We start from the raw sequence: 13,690 nt of genomic DNA, 5'->3' as shown, positions 1-13,690 counted from the left end.
CGATGGGATGAAATCGTTGCCGTTCGTGTTGTCAAAGTTCTGGTTTAAAGCGTTTAAAGTTTTGGAAATATAGCTTAAATATAAATTGTTTGCGCTCGTGCTGTCAAAGTCAGTGCTCATTTTTTGAATAAAAAAAGTTGTTTTTAGCCGCAAAATATTAAAAAATTCAGATAAAGGTGTACACACTAGTTCACTCGTCTATACTAATGTCTCTCATATTATTCACAACGAAAAGTTTTACATTGATATGATTTGTTCATGTGTGCATTGTGAATAACCTTATTTTATCCACTCAAAATGCCGCGGAATCTGTAAAGGAATTCTATTTTATTACTGACGTTAACTTTTGTCGGTCAGTTTATTATGTCAAAGTTAACTTTGAGGTTATCTTCTTCACGTTGGAAACAATGTCTTTTTTGTTGGGAACTCGATTTAGAGTATTTTCTTCAAATAAAAGTTCGGAATTGGTGTGGACTGGATTTAGGATGTAAATATCGCATGGGGAATGGATAATAGTAGATTACATTGGATGCTGCGGATGTCAGAGAGATGCTAATATGACGATTTGGCCGTTTCGACGGACAGAGGCAGGGGCGCCGACTTCTAAGGACAAGCGAGGCTCGGGCACCACTACTCGAATGATGAGCACCACTACTTCTTTCCAGTTTTACTTGAAAGAGCACTACTTCTCCCAGATTCGCTTGTTGTATGAGCACCACTACTCCCAAACACAAGTCGGCGTCCTTGGACAGAGGGAATATGCCGAATGACAATTGGGTTTTTGAGAGAGAATTCAATACATTTTCTCTCAACCAATTTCAAAATCATTCGACATATTCCCTCTATCAGTCGAAACGACCAAGTAGTAATATTAGCACAGGCCCGTAGCCAGCAGTCGAGCTCTTGGGGGGCACAGGGGGGGGGGGCAAAAGCCGTAAAAAATATTTTGTATGAGAAAATTTAAAAAAATGCCAAATTTTGAAAATCCCAGGGGGGCAATGCTTACATCGAATCAGAAACAGCTCATCGGTGTAGCAGCCAGTTCATCTCATATTTCGTCAGATGAAGCGATTTAAACAATTGAGTGTGAATTAATATTTCGTTTATTTTATAAATGTAAAAATTACATAATTCTAAGTCACTGAAAGTAAGACGGCGTACGATATGACATTATTTCAAACGATAATTTTTTATGAGAACTAAAAGTCTACCTAAAATCTCAAAAACTATTTCTTCTTTAAATCTCTCCGAAAAAGTCCTAATCACTAAATGGTTTGGGCGGCGGAACGTTATCTTTTCATTTTTTAAAGTTCCCAACTAACAAGTTTCCTTATTGCAATCAACAAAGTTACTTAGTTCCGTTGTATTTGGTGGACCTGAACTGTAGAGATAGGTAACAGGCCATAGACGCGCCGACGCAATGTCTTCAAGATTTAATCCACCCGGCTTTGGAGGCGCCTGATGATAGGCTTCACCTTTCTTTTTGTTAGATGGGGCATAAGTAACGGCAACTTTTGTTGGTCGGTTGGTTGATTCGGATGGGCTTGGGAAATATCGATCGCTGCATGTGCGCCATTGATCGGGTCTGTCACCAACAAAACACCTGCATCAACCAAAGAAATGGAAATTTATTGTAAAACATAAATATCTGTTCGTACAAATACTACAAATACTACAAAAGCAAAACTTGGGAAACAATAGTTTTTTTTACATGTCAGGACGTCAATTGTTGGGTCTGTTAAAAAGAGCTTACCGGACGCTAGTATGTACTAGTAGTTTACAGTGCATGCTGCGAAAATGACTCGGGGGAACAATTTTGAGATAAAAGTAACTCACAAGTGTGTGTTTAAGCACCCCGGTTTGAAAACTGTTATTTAGACAAGGGTAGAGTTTGCATATCCGGGACGAAAGCGATGTATGCAGCTACCCGTGCCAAAATAACAGTTTTCAAACAGAGGTGCTTAAAACACACGCGTGAGTTTGCGAGTTTCAAAATTGTTTCTTCATGCAATGAATCATGTCAGCAGTATGCACTGTAGTCTATTTTATTGCTTGCTCATGCGAAAATTGATTTCAATTTCTTCACGCAGAAACAAAAACTTCTCTTATCACGATTATATCCGCAGATACAACATTTGCCAAACGAATCTAGCATATTCCCGATTGTTACGTATGTGCTTCGGTATGTGTACATCTTATGTTCGAGGCTATGCTTGTGCTTCGGTGTGTACAAATTACCGGGTGCAATCTTTGAGATACGGTATGTGTACAAAATGTCGACTGCAACTTTAGAGCTGCGAGATCTCACACTAAATGTGCGAGTTTACACGATTTTCTTCTAGATTTTTAAAGTGTTAAGCAGAATGTTAGATTTTTTTTACAATAAAAATCTATCCTTGACCTGACCGAGATTTGAACCACAAACCTCTGGATTATGAGCTGAGCGCGTTACCAACTCTGCCACAGAGAGCTGTATTTAGAATCATTTTAATTAGAATATAAGTTTCATTCTGGCGCAAAATGTTCAAATGATGCTTCTATTGATACAGACTTATATTCACACTAGGACCATCTTTTATACGAGTCTCAGTGGCCTAGTTGGTAACGCGTTTGGCTCATAATCCAGAGGTTACTGGTTCAAAAAATCTCGGTCGTGTCAAGGTAAATTTGTCTATAAAATTCTAGATCTCTAGTTTCAGCACATACGTCGAAAAACTTGGTGAAAATCGTAGAAACTCAGGAAAACTAAAAAAACTCCATTACAAAAAATGTAGAACAGTCGGCAAAAAAAAGATTTTTTTTTAAAGAATTTAGTTGATTTATCGTTGTATCGTTAATGTGCATTTAGTGTCCATTTAATGTACTCTTAATATACAATAAGTGTGGATCAGTTTCAGGACCAGTAAAAAAATGTAGTTTACTGGACCACATCAATTGAACATGTAATGTACTTTCGGTGTAAAATAGCCATTAAATGTTCGGATGTCAAGGCACATTCGGATGTGATGTGCCCAGCCCATTTTTAGATGGCAATTTATGTGTATTTCATGGGACAAATTGTTAATTGGGATTGTTACAACAGCAATGTCTATAGAATTCGCAACGATCGAAACAGTTGGTGGCATGTTGTCATTGAATTGTTTTTTCCGATAATGCATTAATTTGAGCAATAATTTTGTTCCTTATTTAGACTAAAAATTTTGCAATGAAGTGAAGTTTTGCGTGAATGACTGTGCACCCCGCGAAAATGATAGAGATTTCCTGGCGATAGTGATGGCATCACGCAAATATCACATTTAATCGACCATTTCCGCAGCGGCCAAATTTATATGTTAGAATAAATTTTCGCTTGGAGCAAGCAATAATCCGAAGGCTCTGGATACAAAATTCCCACTCGTGAGTAAGCAAATTTTCCCGTAGGTACGTAACACACTATTTTATAATGACATGGTTGAGTATAAATGGTGTGACCGATAACTCAAAGATTACATAGATTTTATGTAGTTACTAGTTTGTCTTTTAAACTTGATATCAAAGAAGAATGAAATGAGAGTGTGAACACTCCGTACCCGTTGATTTGAATGACTTACCATGGATAGTCAAACCCCTGTGAATATCCACAGGGGTGATCGACGTTACAGCAATAATCCCAGGCATCACGTTCGATTCCGTCAATTTCGCACGAATAGAAACCGGTCACCGCATTTTGCTGACATCCAGATCGACTGCGGCATGCCTTACCGGATACTGTGTAATGTGTCCACGTGTTTTGTCCTTGGAATTTGTTGGATTTCGAATGGCAAAAATATTTTTTTTTTAGAAAATGTCTCGGAAAAATGTCTAAGACAAAACTACTAACAACTAACTAAAAATCTAGCAATTGTTGTGTTTTGAAAGCAGTTTTTTGTTTTTGTTACCAATTTAGTGTCAAAGAGAGGAAGAAAAAATCTAAATAGTACGAAAAGTATAAAACAGTGGGAAAATACTGGCAAATTTTGATGTAAAATTGATTTTTGTTTGTTTGGAATTTCTTTATGTAGGAGTTGCAATGTCGAAGCGCTTCTCTATTGTTCACTATGCGTGCATAAATCCAATAAAGTCCGTTTACCCGGTTCGCGGAAAATGTCCATTCGTCGGTCGTTGTTGACCCGACTACCGCCGATCGTATTGACTTTATCTCGGCACGAATAGTCGAATGGATTCCAGGCAAACAGCCAGAAATCACGGTCGTTAACATGGACATAGTGGACGTTCAATTTCAGTTCACTCTGATCCAAGTCGGACATTTCGCAGTTGAATGTCGATTGTTGTGATCTAGAAAAGGGAAATGGTTTCAACTAGTTTGTTTTAAGAACATTCCTTGCAATTGATTATATGTCTATGTCTACCGTTTTAGTATTAGAATTCGGATTTCTAAAAACTTCGAAGCCCTCATCCCATGGGCCCGTATTAACACAAATAAAAAATTTAAAATTAAAAAAAATAGGTTCCTGGACCGTGTTTTGAGGTATCGTTACACTTTTTAATTTTTACGTTTTTTTCTTGAAATCCTATGCATGACTAACTAATGACTAACTTTATTGAAGATTGAACATTCGGCTTCGTAATTAATCAATAATAATATTTTATCAATTTCTTTTAATTAAATTTAATATTTTAATTGGATCGAGAGTTGCGGTATTCCAAAATGTCATACAAATTATACCGCTAAACACGTTCTGAGAGAATCGTAATTTGTGGTAAAAAATATGTAAATTCCATAAGTCAAATATCGGTCAGGTTTTCCCATTGGCAAATCACGGTCCATGACCTTACATCAAACATTCACTTACGTAAAACTGAACGAATAGCATTTAAACGGTGTGGTTTCCCGGAACCGTATGCATTCATTTTTACATTCCAATTCCGTTGGGACAGAGATCACCTTCTTAATAGCTGTTGATAGAAGTTTACTCGGCGAACCATAGCCGAGATAACACACTAGAGGAAAAGTTTAAAAAAGAAAACTTAAAATTACAACAAATCCAATAATCTCTGTTCACGAATCCGTCAAACTTAACATACATTTCTTATGTTTGTCGTCAATGATCGGTTGAATTTCGCATCCTCGTCCATAGCTGGCCCGCTCGAAAATATCAAACGCCGTGTCTAATATCAAATGGCGCTCTTTGTCCATATCTCGTACCGGCCAGTCGGATAACTGGCAATTGTCTATAACCCCATCCGGTGACTTGGCACCGTATCTGAACGAAAAAGCACGGCAGGTGAACTTGGACGATTTTATGCATTCCATTTCACATTCGCCAACCGACCGAACGGTCAACGAATCCCGTACTATAGATTTGAAGAATCTGCTGGAATCGATTGCTCGGAAGAAGCATTCTTCGAATCATCAGTGAAACAATAATGAAGTCAATTTCAACTCGGAATGTAGTGTTTATGTAGACTTACGGGCATTGTTTGATCGTTCGGGAACTCTTGGCTTTGAGCACATTATCGGATCGTCGGTCATGGAATAGATGTCGAAATCTCGGTCGGGCTCAATGTCAGCGTAGTTGTCCAACTGATTAACCGGGCGATCGCATAGCTGACAGTTGTCTCGTGATGCTGGACTATAGCTGCATAAATAACGAACTTGATTTTGAAAAGAATTTTAACATTGTCGTTGGCAGGAGTCGAGTCTGGCACTCAGTGATTGAGTATTTTCATTCTCGTAGGCTTACATTAGTAAAAAGATTACTAAAGCATTACGGACCATATGTTTTCTCTACAGCTATAGGAGTTGTAGGTTCTGAATTTAACATTTGTCCTCTTTACGTATAGATCACGTGATTATATATACATCGGGTTGGAATTGGCTGTATAGCCCAAAGATCGGTTCGGTTTTAACCGGGTGTTACATTCCTTACAACCTTTCTGGGAGTTCTACGAGTTTTCTGATGCAAAGAATTAGTGTCGCCATCCGGGGGGAAAATCCGGCGGCAGTTTTGGGTACTATTCACTCAGACACTAATTGAGAGGAAATTTTCTCTTTGTGAGCGTGGTTCGTACTTCCTATCAATTTTGGTCGTTCTGCTTTTAAAGTGTTAGTTTCGTGCTAGTCATCCTTGTCAGTTTTTTTTAAATCTATTTATTTTTCTTCAATAAAACAATCCAAAATTTGTAAAGGTATATGACATAAATTCCACCCATGGAGTGGCTTGTGTTCTTAACAAAAATTACCCTATTCTATTTATCCAGAACTATGGAAACTGGCCTGATTCAGGAGAAACAGGGGAACAACTTAACTAGCCTTTTTGCTTTTCATTCGAAAAAAGATAATAAGCTTCATCCAACGCTTGGGTTGACGGCAATGTATCGAGCACAGAAGCTGAATTTTAACGTTGAATGTCTTTTGATAGTCTCTGCCGAAGGAAATGCGTGGCTATCTTTTCGTTAGTGACATTCGAAATTTTCTTGACCAAATCGTAAATAAATTGTCAATTTTTCTAATTAGATTTTAGATGCGGCGATTTGATCGTCCATTGATTTTTGTGATAATTTATTGTGATTTTCTTTGCTTGTAAGACTGTTTTTTTAAGTAAATTTTCACTAAAACCTTTCTAGGTGCGATTCATATCTTCATGTGTGGTGGTGTGGGTTGGGAGATTTCAACACAAATATTTTGTTCTTAAACTGCAATGTCAGCACAGTGGAACAGTGCCGCCTTTTACCTTTTGGGCGCCACGGGCACTTTAAAAAATAAATAAATTTTTGTTCTTGACGTTTTTTTTCGGGCGCCAGTTTTTTCAGTTTCTTTTTGGGCGCCAATCTTTTTTTCCGGGCGCCACGGGCATTTGCCCAATTTGTCCATATGGAAAAGGAGGCACTGCAGTGGAATATCCCGACCCGACAGGTTCTGTTTGTATGAAAGTCAAACTGTTTTCCCTGCTATGTTTGATTTCCGTGGTAGGTAACCAACGTACTCCAATAACAGGCACAAGAACAGAATTGAAGTAAGGCCTTCGAGGGATTCTTTTGAAAAACAGAATCCAAAAATCGGACCGATTTTTTTATAAAGCTTTTTTGACCTGTTTCGATAAAGTTCGATCACCTGAAATGAAATCCGGTGTCAGAATATTTTTATCACACTTTGTAAGCTGATGTGAGGTCTTCCAAGTTAGAAAAATTGTGCTTTTCTTACAAAAATTGCGCCCAAACAGAGAAGCCGCCATGGGCAAGTGGGGTATCGTTGGAAAGCTTATGTCATGTATTAATGGGAAAAGAGGGAATAAATTCATTTTTGGTCTCATATACACAAAAAAATTCTAATGGGATTTTCGACAAATGTCGGTGAACTTTGAAGGGTGTTTGGGCTCTTCAAAAGAAACTGAAGAGCAGAAATAATGGTTGCCCATAATCTACACTCTCATACCTTTCTAATGGTACCCAACATGCATGGGTTGAATTGACAAAAGTATGCTTTCGATGCATGAATGTGGTACATATACACTCTACTCAAAAATTTCAATACTAAAAACCAAATTTGTTTTTTGATGCAAACGCAAGAGGTATAAAAACATTTTTTGGCCACAAGTGTCCTATGGATGCCGCAACTATGAGGTATGACCATTCGAACAGGTTAGTTTATTGAAAAGAATATCAAAATATTTTCCAAATTTGCCTTTATTATAATAATAATGAGCCTTTCAACGACAATAATTCACACGATTTCGCAAAATCTTCATCATGTAATTTAAACTGGCGTCCTGACGATGTTGTGTGAGTAGGTGCCCGCACTACCATTCAACAATGATGAACTGCTAATCCAAAGTTCCACCGAAAAATCTTTGGCTCTTAATCTATTTTCGATTTTTCCTGGAACGACTTTAACATCGCCAGATTCTGTGTCGATTTCAATAACACATCCAAATCGCATAACCTCTTCAAAAACGAAAGAAACGAACTGGTTTTCTGACGGTTGCATTTGTTCGAGAACAAATTTGGTTTTTAGTATTGAAATTTTTGAGTAGAGTGTATATGCATCGAAAGCATACTTTTGTCAATTCAACCCATGTATGTTGGGTACCATTAGAAAGGTATGAGAGTGGGCAACCATTATTTCTGCTCTTTAGTTTCTTTTGAAGAGCCCAAACACCCTTCAAAGTTCACCGACATTTGTCGAAAATCCAATTAGAATTTTTTGTATATATGAGACCAAAAATGAATTTATTCCCTCTTTTCCCATTGATACATGACATAAGCTTTCCAACGATACCCCACTTGCCCATGGCGGCTTCTCCGTTTGGGCGCAATTTTTGTAAGAAAAGCACTATTTTACGAAATTGGTAGACCTCACATCAGCTTACAAAGTGTGATAAAAATATTCTGACACCGGATTTCATTTCAGGTGATCGAACTTTATCGAAACAGGTCAAAAAAGCTTTATAAAAAAATCGGTCCGATTTTTGGATTCTGTTTTTCAAAAGAATTCCTCTTCACGACTCAGTAGTTCAAAATTCTCATATAAATTCAGTTTTTTTATGTTGGTATATGATGTCACTGCTTTACTGACGTTACATTCAAAATAAGAGGCCTAAAAAATCTGTTCTTGTGCTTGTTATTAGAGTGTAAGGCAAACTGTAAAACGTTTGATGATATGGAAAATACTTACCGAAAACTGTATGTTGTACAGCGAAATGAGTCCTCAGAGTAGCACATTCGTTCACATTCAATGACTGATGGAACGGTAAAACTGTGACGAATAACTCCCTTGTGCAACCGGAATCCCTCACTAGATTTTGCTGAGCACTCTACGGAAAAAAAAAACTTGTTAACATGATTTCTTCCAGGCTTGCAAGTACGAAAATAGGAAATTAACGAAACAATTGTGATATTATTCATTAAACTAAAAATAATTTCTTTACTTTCGATATTTACAACAACAAACCAAAACTAAATGTTTACCATCTTGTCCCGGTCTTCGCGTCCACAGCGTCGCCAAACCGTCATAATTGATTTTATCACGGTAAGAATGCCTATCCGCATTGTTGTATTTGCTGCCCGGATAATTCCAAACAGCATTTTCGCTCGGCAAGTACGGACCATGCTTTGATCCACCCAATTCAAAGTAATTAAAATGGTGTCCATCATTTCGTTTAATTTCATTTCTAAGTCCCCAATAGTCGGACGAGTATTTGCTGTAACTGGAACCACCATACGTCCCACCATACGATCCCCATGGATTCTCAGCGCCTATGGGTAAATAACTACCTGGTTTTCTATGTCCTGAAATCGGTTCACGATCGAGATATCCTGATGGCGGAAATCGATCAGGCCTTGGATGTGATGGTCGGTCTCTATCTTTGTCGTCGAATGGTCGATACGAATGTACAAAGTCTGGACGGTATGGTCCTTGATAGTCAATTCCAGGACCAGTCGGTCGGTGTTCTGGTCTATAACTTTCGAACGGAATAAAATCAGGGCGATTGTGGTGATCGCGGTATGGATGTGGTTGAGAATCTTTTGGCGGCCCATAGTCGTGATTAGCTGGTATTATAACCTCTTGATAACCTGGACGCGAAACCTCGATTGGTTTAAAATCATAACGATCTACATCATCACTTCCATATAACGAAGGACGAAATGATCCACCCGGCGATGAGAACGGACCCGACTCAATATCATATCTATCGTAGTCGGGTGGTCGATTTTCATAAATGGATGGTCTACTGCCCTCATAAGGATGAGGTCTGCTGTGATATGTCGGTGGTCGACTATCATACGAAGGCGGTCTACTGTCGTATTCTTTAGGTGGTCGATTGTCGTAAATCGGTGGTCGATACTTGTCAATGGCAGTGATTGGTGGGTTATAGCGATCGGATGGCGAGCCATATCCAACTGAATCTATGTTTGATGGTGGTGACGAGTGATGGTCCGGTAGGTACGGCTTATTATTACTATTTGGTCTGTACGTAGTAGGTCGAAAGTAATCAGAACCAACGGGCTCGCTTGGCTTCTCAACACAATCGCGACAGTTTGATGGACGGCACGCATTGCGGTCGCGTTCGTAATAATCATAGTCCGGATGGAAAATCAAATTCTCATCCCGATTAGGACCATTAGAGTATAAATCCATTTTTGTAAGTGGAACGTCCATTAGCTCACATATACCTTGACCTCGTCCCGATGGATCTAGTCTAAGAGTAGTAATATTGTTAGTTTGGTAAGAATCATTTTCGCGGTCTCAATCAGCTAACTTGTAATTGAATCCTTCGCAAGTGAAGCGTTTTTCGTGACCACATTCTGCTTGACAATCTTCCACTCTTTCACACGTGAGGGTTCGCCGAACCCATCGCTGTGACACTCTTTTTCCAGCCAAAGCACGACGGAAACATGCTGAAAGAAAATGATTTCATTAAAATGATTAACTTTACAGGAGTTCAGTGCGAAAAGAAGGGTTTGAAGTCAAACGATTCAAACACATAATTCGTTCGTATAAGTCAAGAAAACGTTGATCCATAGTACTGTACTAAAAAAGTTCAGTTGTCGTAAATATTAAATTTTTTAAGTTTTCCGTAGAAATTTCCAATGTGAATAACTTATGAGTGGGATGGAAGTTAACCACACATCACGTATGTTAAACAATCGTCTATAGTAGATGGTGATCTTAAACATTGAATTTGGATCATATTTATAATTCTCAACACGAAGAAGATAAACGAAAAAAAAAATATATTTTAGTAAATTAGAAAAATTCTCGTCAAAATATATTTTTATACTTTATACTTTTATTTTTTTGAAGTAATAAATTTCGTAATAATATTATCTATAATTGATTATCCAGTATTTTGATAATCCAGGTCCATAACTATCTTGCCATCAAGGATCAAGTCCTACCTAATTCATCGTGCTAATTCGGTTATGTTAAAAAACGACATATCATTATTTATGTGCGTTAGTTACGTTATAACATGGTCTGCGTAACTTATACGCCACACACGTTTATGGCTTTCAAAGTACGCTTCAACAATAAGAAATGTCAACCAACACTACTGCAACATTAGAAAGATGGTTAGCTTATGATCCAGAGGTCCCCGGTTCAATTCCCGAAGAAGTCAATTTTTAATTTGAAATATTTGTTAACAATAACTGCTAAAATGTATAATAACTGCTATAAAAATGTTAATATGGTGTATGTCGTAGGTGAATTCAATAAAATTCATATTTTTAAATCTCTGTCAAAGCGAAATACGTCGCGCACGTATTATATTCAAGCCCGCTCTGTAACTACCTTACCACACTTTTTAACAGGTGGCACGAATGATATTCGCATAGCACGTAGGAAATTTCGCTCAGTGTAAACCTTGAATTTAATTAAAATCTTCAGTTCATTAAATTATAGAGTAAAATTTCAAAATACGACCACTCTATCATCTTTTCTTTTGATCTTTCGGAGACAACAGAACGCTCGTAATCTGTAAGGATTCTTGGCACATCTATGAAATTTTAAAAGAAGTGACGCCGTAAGTCCGCTGAAAGATCAAAATTAAAAGTGTCAAACCAAAATCAAGGGCAGCGTCATATCAGAGTGAGTTGGAATTTATTGCATTTTTTTAAATTCACTTGTTGATTAACTGATACAGCCAAAGATCAAACTCTGTAGCGTACTTAAGCGTGAATTGGATTGGAATAAGTGGTTTTCGATTTTATTTTAATTTATTTTTCCGATCTAAATGGTATTTCATGACAATTTCTATGGTGAAGTGTTGCAACTGTGGACGTTGATTAACATGTGCAATTTCGAACGACTAGATCTCGTTCGAGTCAGACATTATTGTTTGAACTGAAATCAACTCACCAAAAAACTTTGCATTTTGATCATTGTGATCATTGTGTAGAAAGTATCAATAAACACGACATTATTATTAGTAAGCAACAATAAATTATATCTCAAAGTTGCCCATCTAGAAGAATGAAAATATGTCGAAATTTCCACATACGTGACAGTTTTTCGATATTAATTTTTCCTTTAAAGAAATCAAGCTTTCCAATACGTCATTTTTTTGTGAAAATCTGGTATCACTCCTATTTTTTTCGCACTCTTTTTGAAAACACACAATGAACGAATACTTTCGATTCGAATGATAGCGAAAGTGTTCTTGTAGCTAATAATATAGTGGAGAAATGAGCGTATATAGTTGAAAAAGCTATGTTTCATGATAAATAATTCTCTTTTCATGTCTTGGGCATAAATTTCGGATTTTTTCACGTAATTTAGGCCCGCAGCATTAAAAGTTGTATTTGTATAAGCATCTGTTGTGGACGGTTTATTTTAGGCGTTTTTGCTTGTTGCCCTCACTTGCTTAAAATATACCGTCCACAACAGATACGTAAATAACTATTTCTTCAGTGTGGCGTAGTTCTTGATATCTCAGATCTTAATAAATATAAAATTTCAAAAAAATTCGGTTCGAAGTTCAAACTGAATTTAAACTGTGGTTCTCAACTCACGTCTGTGATCGACTGTATTTTTTTTTCTTGAGAACACACATGATATGAGTCTGACGTAATATTTCCACTGCAATTGAAATTACATAATATAATTGTTTGAACAAACACGCATAAACTGATTGTTGTTTTGACGACGAATGTTATTGTCCTCTTTAAATCAATTTTTAAGCGATTTTTTAGCCACTCACCCTTTGCATCTTCCACAATAATAATCGAGCAATCAATCCACACTATCATCCAAAATCCACTGATTAGTAATATCGGTCCAACGTCAATTTTCATATTTTTGCTTTGAATTGTTAATTTAACAAACCCTCAACAGATAACTCTAATATCGCCAAAATAGACCAAATCTACCACACGTTTGTATACCATATAAAAAACACACATTTATGCAGATCTTCTCTGCATTTCTTGTTTACGCGACTATTCACTCAATACTAAACATTAAAGTATACACAGTTCGTTTGACGAGTGCTTTTTTTTGTTGTTGTAACTGTTCCACAAAAATCAGAATCATTGGATCACATCTCTTGTGACCATAATTCAATTCTGGCACACAGCACTAGACAATTAAATAGAACCAATACCAACCGCTAAAAAGGCTAAAACATTTAATTAATCGAAATCCAAGGTATTCTTTCTGTTGTTACTATTATAATCGTGCTAATAAATTTTTTTTTCAAAGATCGCAATCATTTTTAACAATTCATTCAGTTCTACTAAAGTGATTCGAAAAAATTTAAACAAACGCACGTTATTGTTTCCACAACGTTTTGTGTGAAGCACTCGTAGAATCTCTCTCACTCACTCTGATTTTTTAATGGAAAACTATGATCACATTTTAAAAACTATGAATCAACCGCAATCAATCTATTCAGTACATACATACTCAGCCGCCAAGATATTACGTTTTTTCGCTTATGTAATTCGCATTGTAATGCTAAAGATTTTCTACTGAATTCGAAAAAGTTGATGATTTCGGTATTTATATGTGATGATATTCTTGAACAATTAAGTGGGGTTTAGGTCAGTTTTGAATTATACGGAGCTCTGACAATAAAAACGACTTGGTTCCAACAAAACGACCCTGTGCTGTAATTTCGCACCGAGAGGACCGAGAGTGCCTCATTTGCTTGTGTGTTTTTCTTCTTGGTCTATGATATGATATCTTGATCATTAAGTCATTCCCTCGAAG

At 37.0% G+C, this 13,690-nt stretch overlaps 1 protein-coding gene and 1 long non-coding RNA gene across 2 annotated transcripts in view; one reads left to right on the top strand and one right to left on the bottom strand.

Moving 5' to 3' along the window:
* Positions 1–1,085: 1,085 nt before the first annotated feature.
* Positions 1,086–13,690, bottom strand: part of LOC119084803 — a 39,035-nt gene continuing 26,430 nt past the window's right edge. The window contains exons 7-15 of the mRNA XM_037194872.1: positions 10,239–10,377; positions 8,947–10,178; positions 8,654–8,792; positions 5,452–5,618; positions 5,065–5,382; positions 4,833–4,980; positions 4,109–4,314; positions 3,591–3,774; positions 1,086–1,603 (exon numbers count right to left, since the gene is read on the bottom strand). Coding sequence (XP_037050767.1) covers positions 1,318–1,603; positions 3,591–3,774; positions 4,109–4,314; positions 4,833–4,980; positions 5,065–5,382; positions 5,452–5,618; positions 8,654–8,792; positions 8,947–10,178; positions 10,239–10,377 — 2,819 coding nt within the window. The 3' untranslated portion in view covers positions 1,086–1,317. The remainder of the gene's footprint in view (positions 1,604–3,590; positions 3,775–4,108; positions 4,315–4,832; positions 4,981–5,064; positions 5,383–5,451; positions 5,619–8,653; positions 8,793–8,946; positions 10,179–10,238; positions 10,378–13,690) is intronic.
* Positions 3,322–13,690, top strand: part of LOC119084820 — a 33,274-nt gene continuing 22,905 nt past the window's right edge. Inside the window, exons 1-2 of the long non-coding RNA XR_005089151.1 lie at positions 3,322–3,331; positions 10,201–10,204. This is a non-coding gene — a long non-coding RNA (uncharacterized LOC119084820). The remainder of the gene's footprint in view (positions 3,332–10,200; positions 10,205–13,690) is intronic.

This window comes from Bradysia coprophila, unplaced genomic scaffold (assembly GCF_014529535.1).
Source record: "Bradysia coprophila strain Holo2 unplaced genomic scaffold, BU_Bcop_v1 contig_94, whole genome shotgun sequence".
In the NCBI taxonomy this organism is placed as follows: Eukaryota; Metazoa; Arthropoda; class Insecta; order Diptera; family Sciaridae; genus Bradysia; species Bradysia coprophila.
Note: the sequence above shows the minus strand (reverse complement) of the source record. Positions and strands in the feature narration are given on the sequence as shown.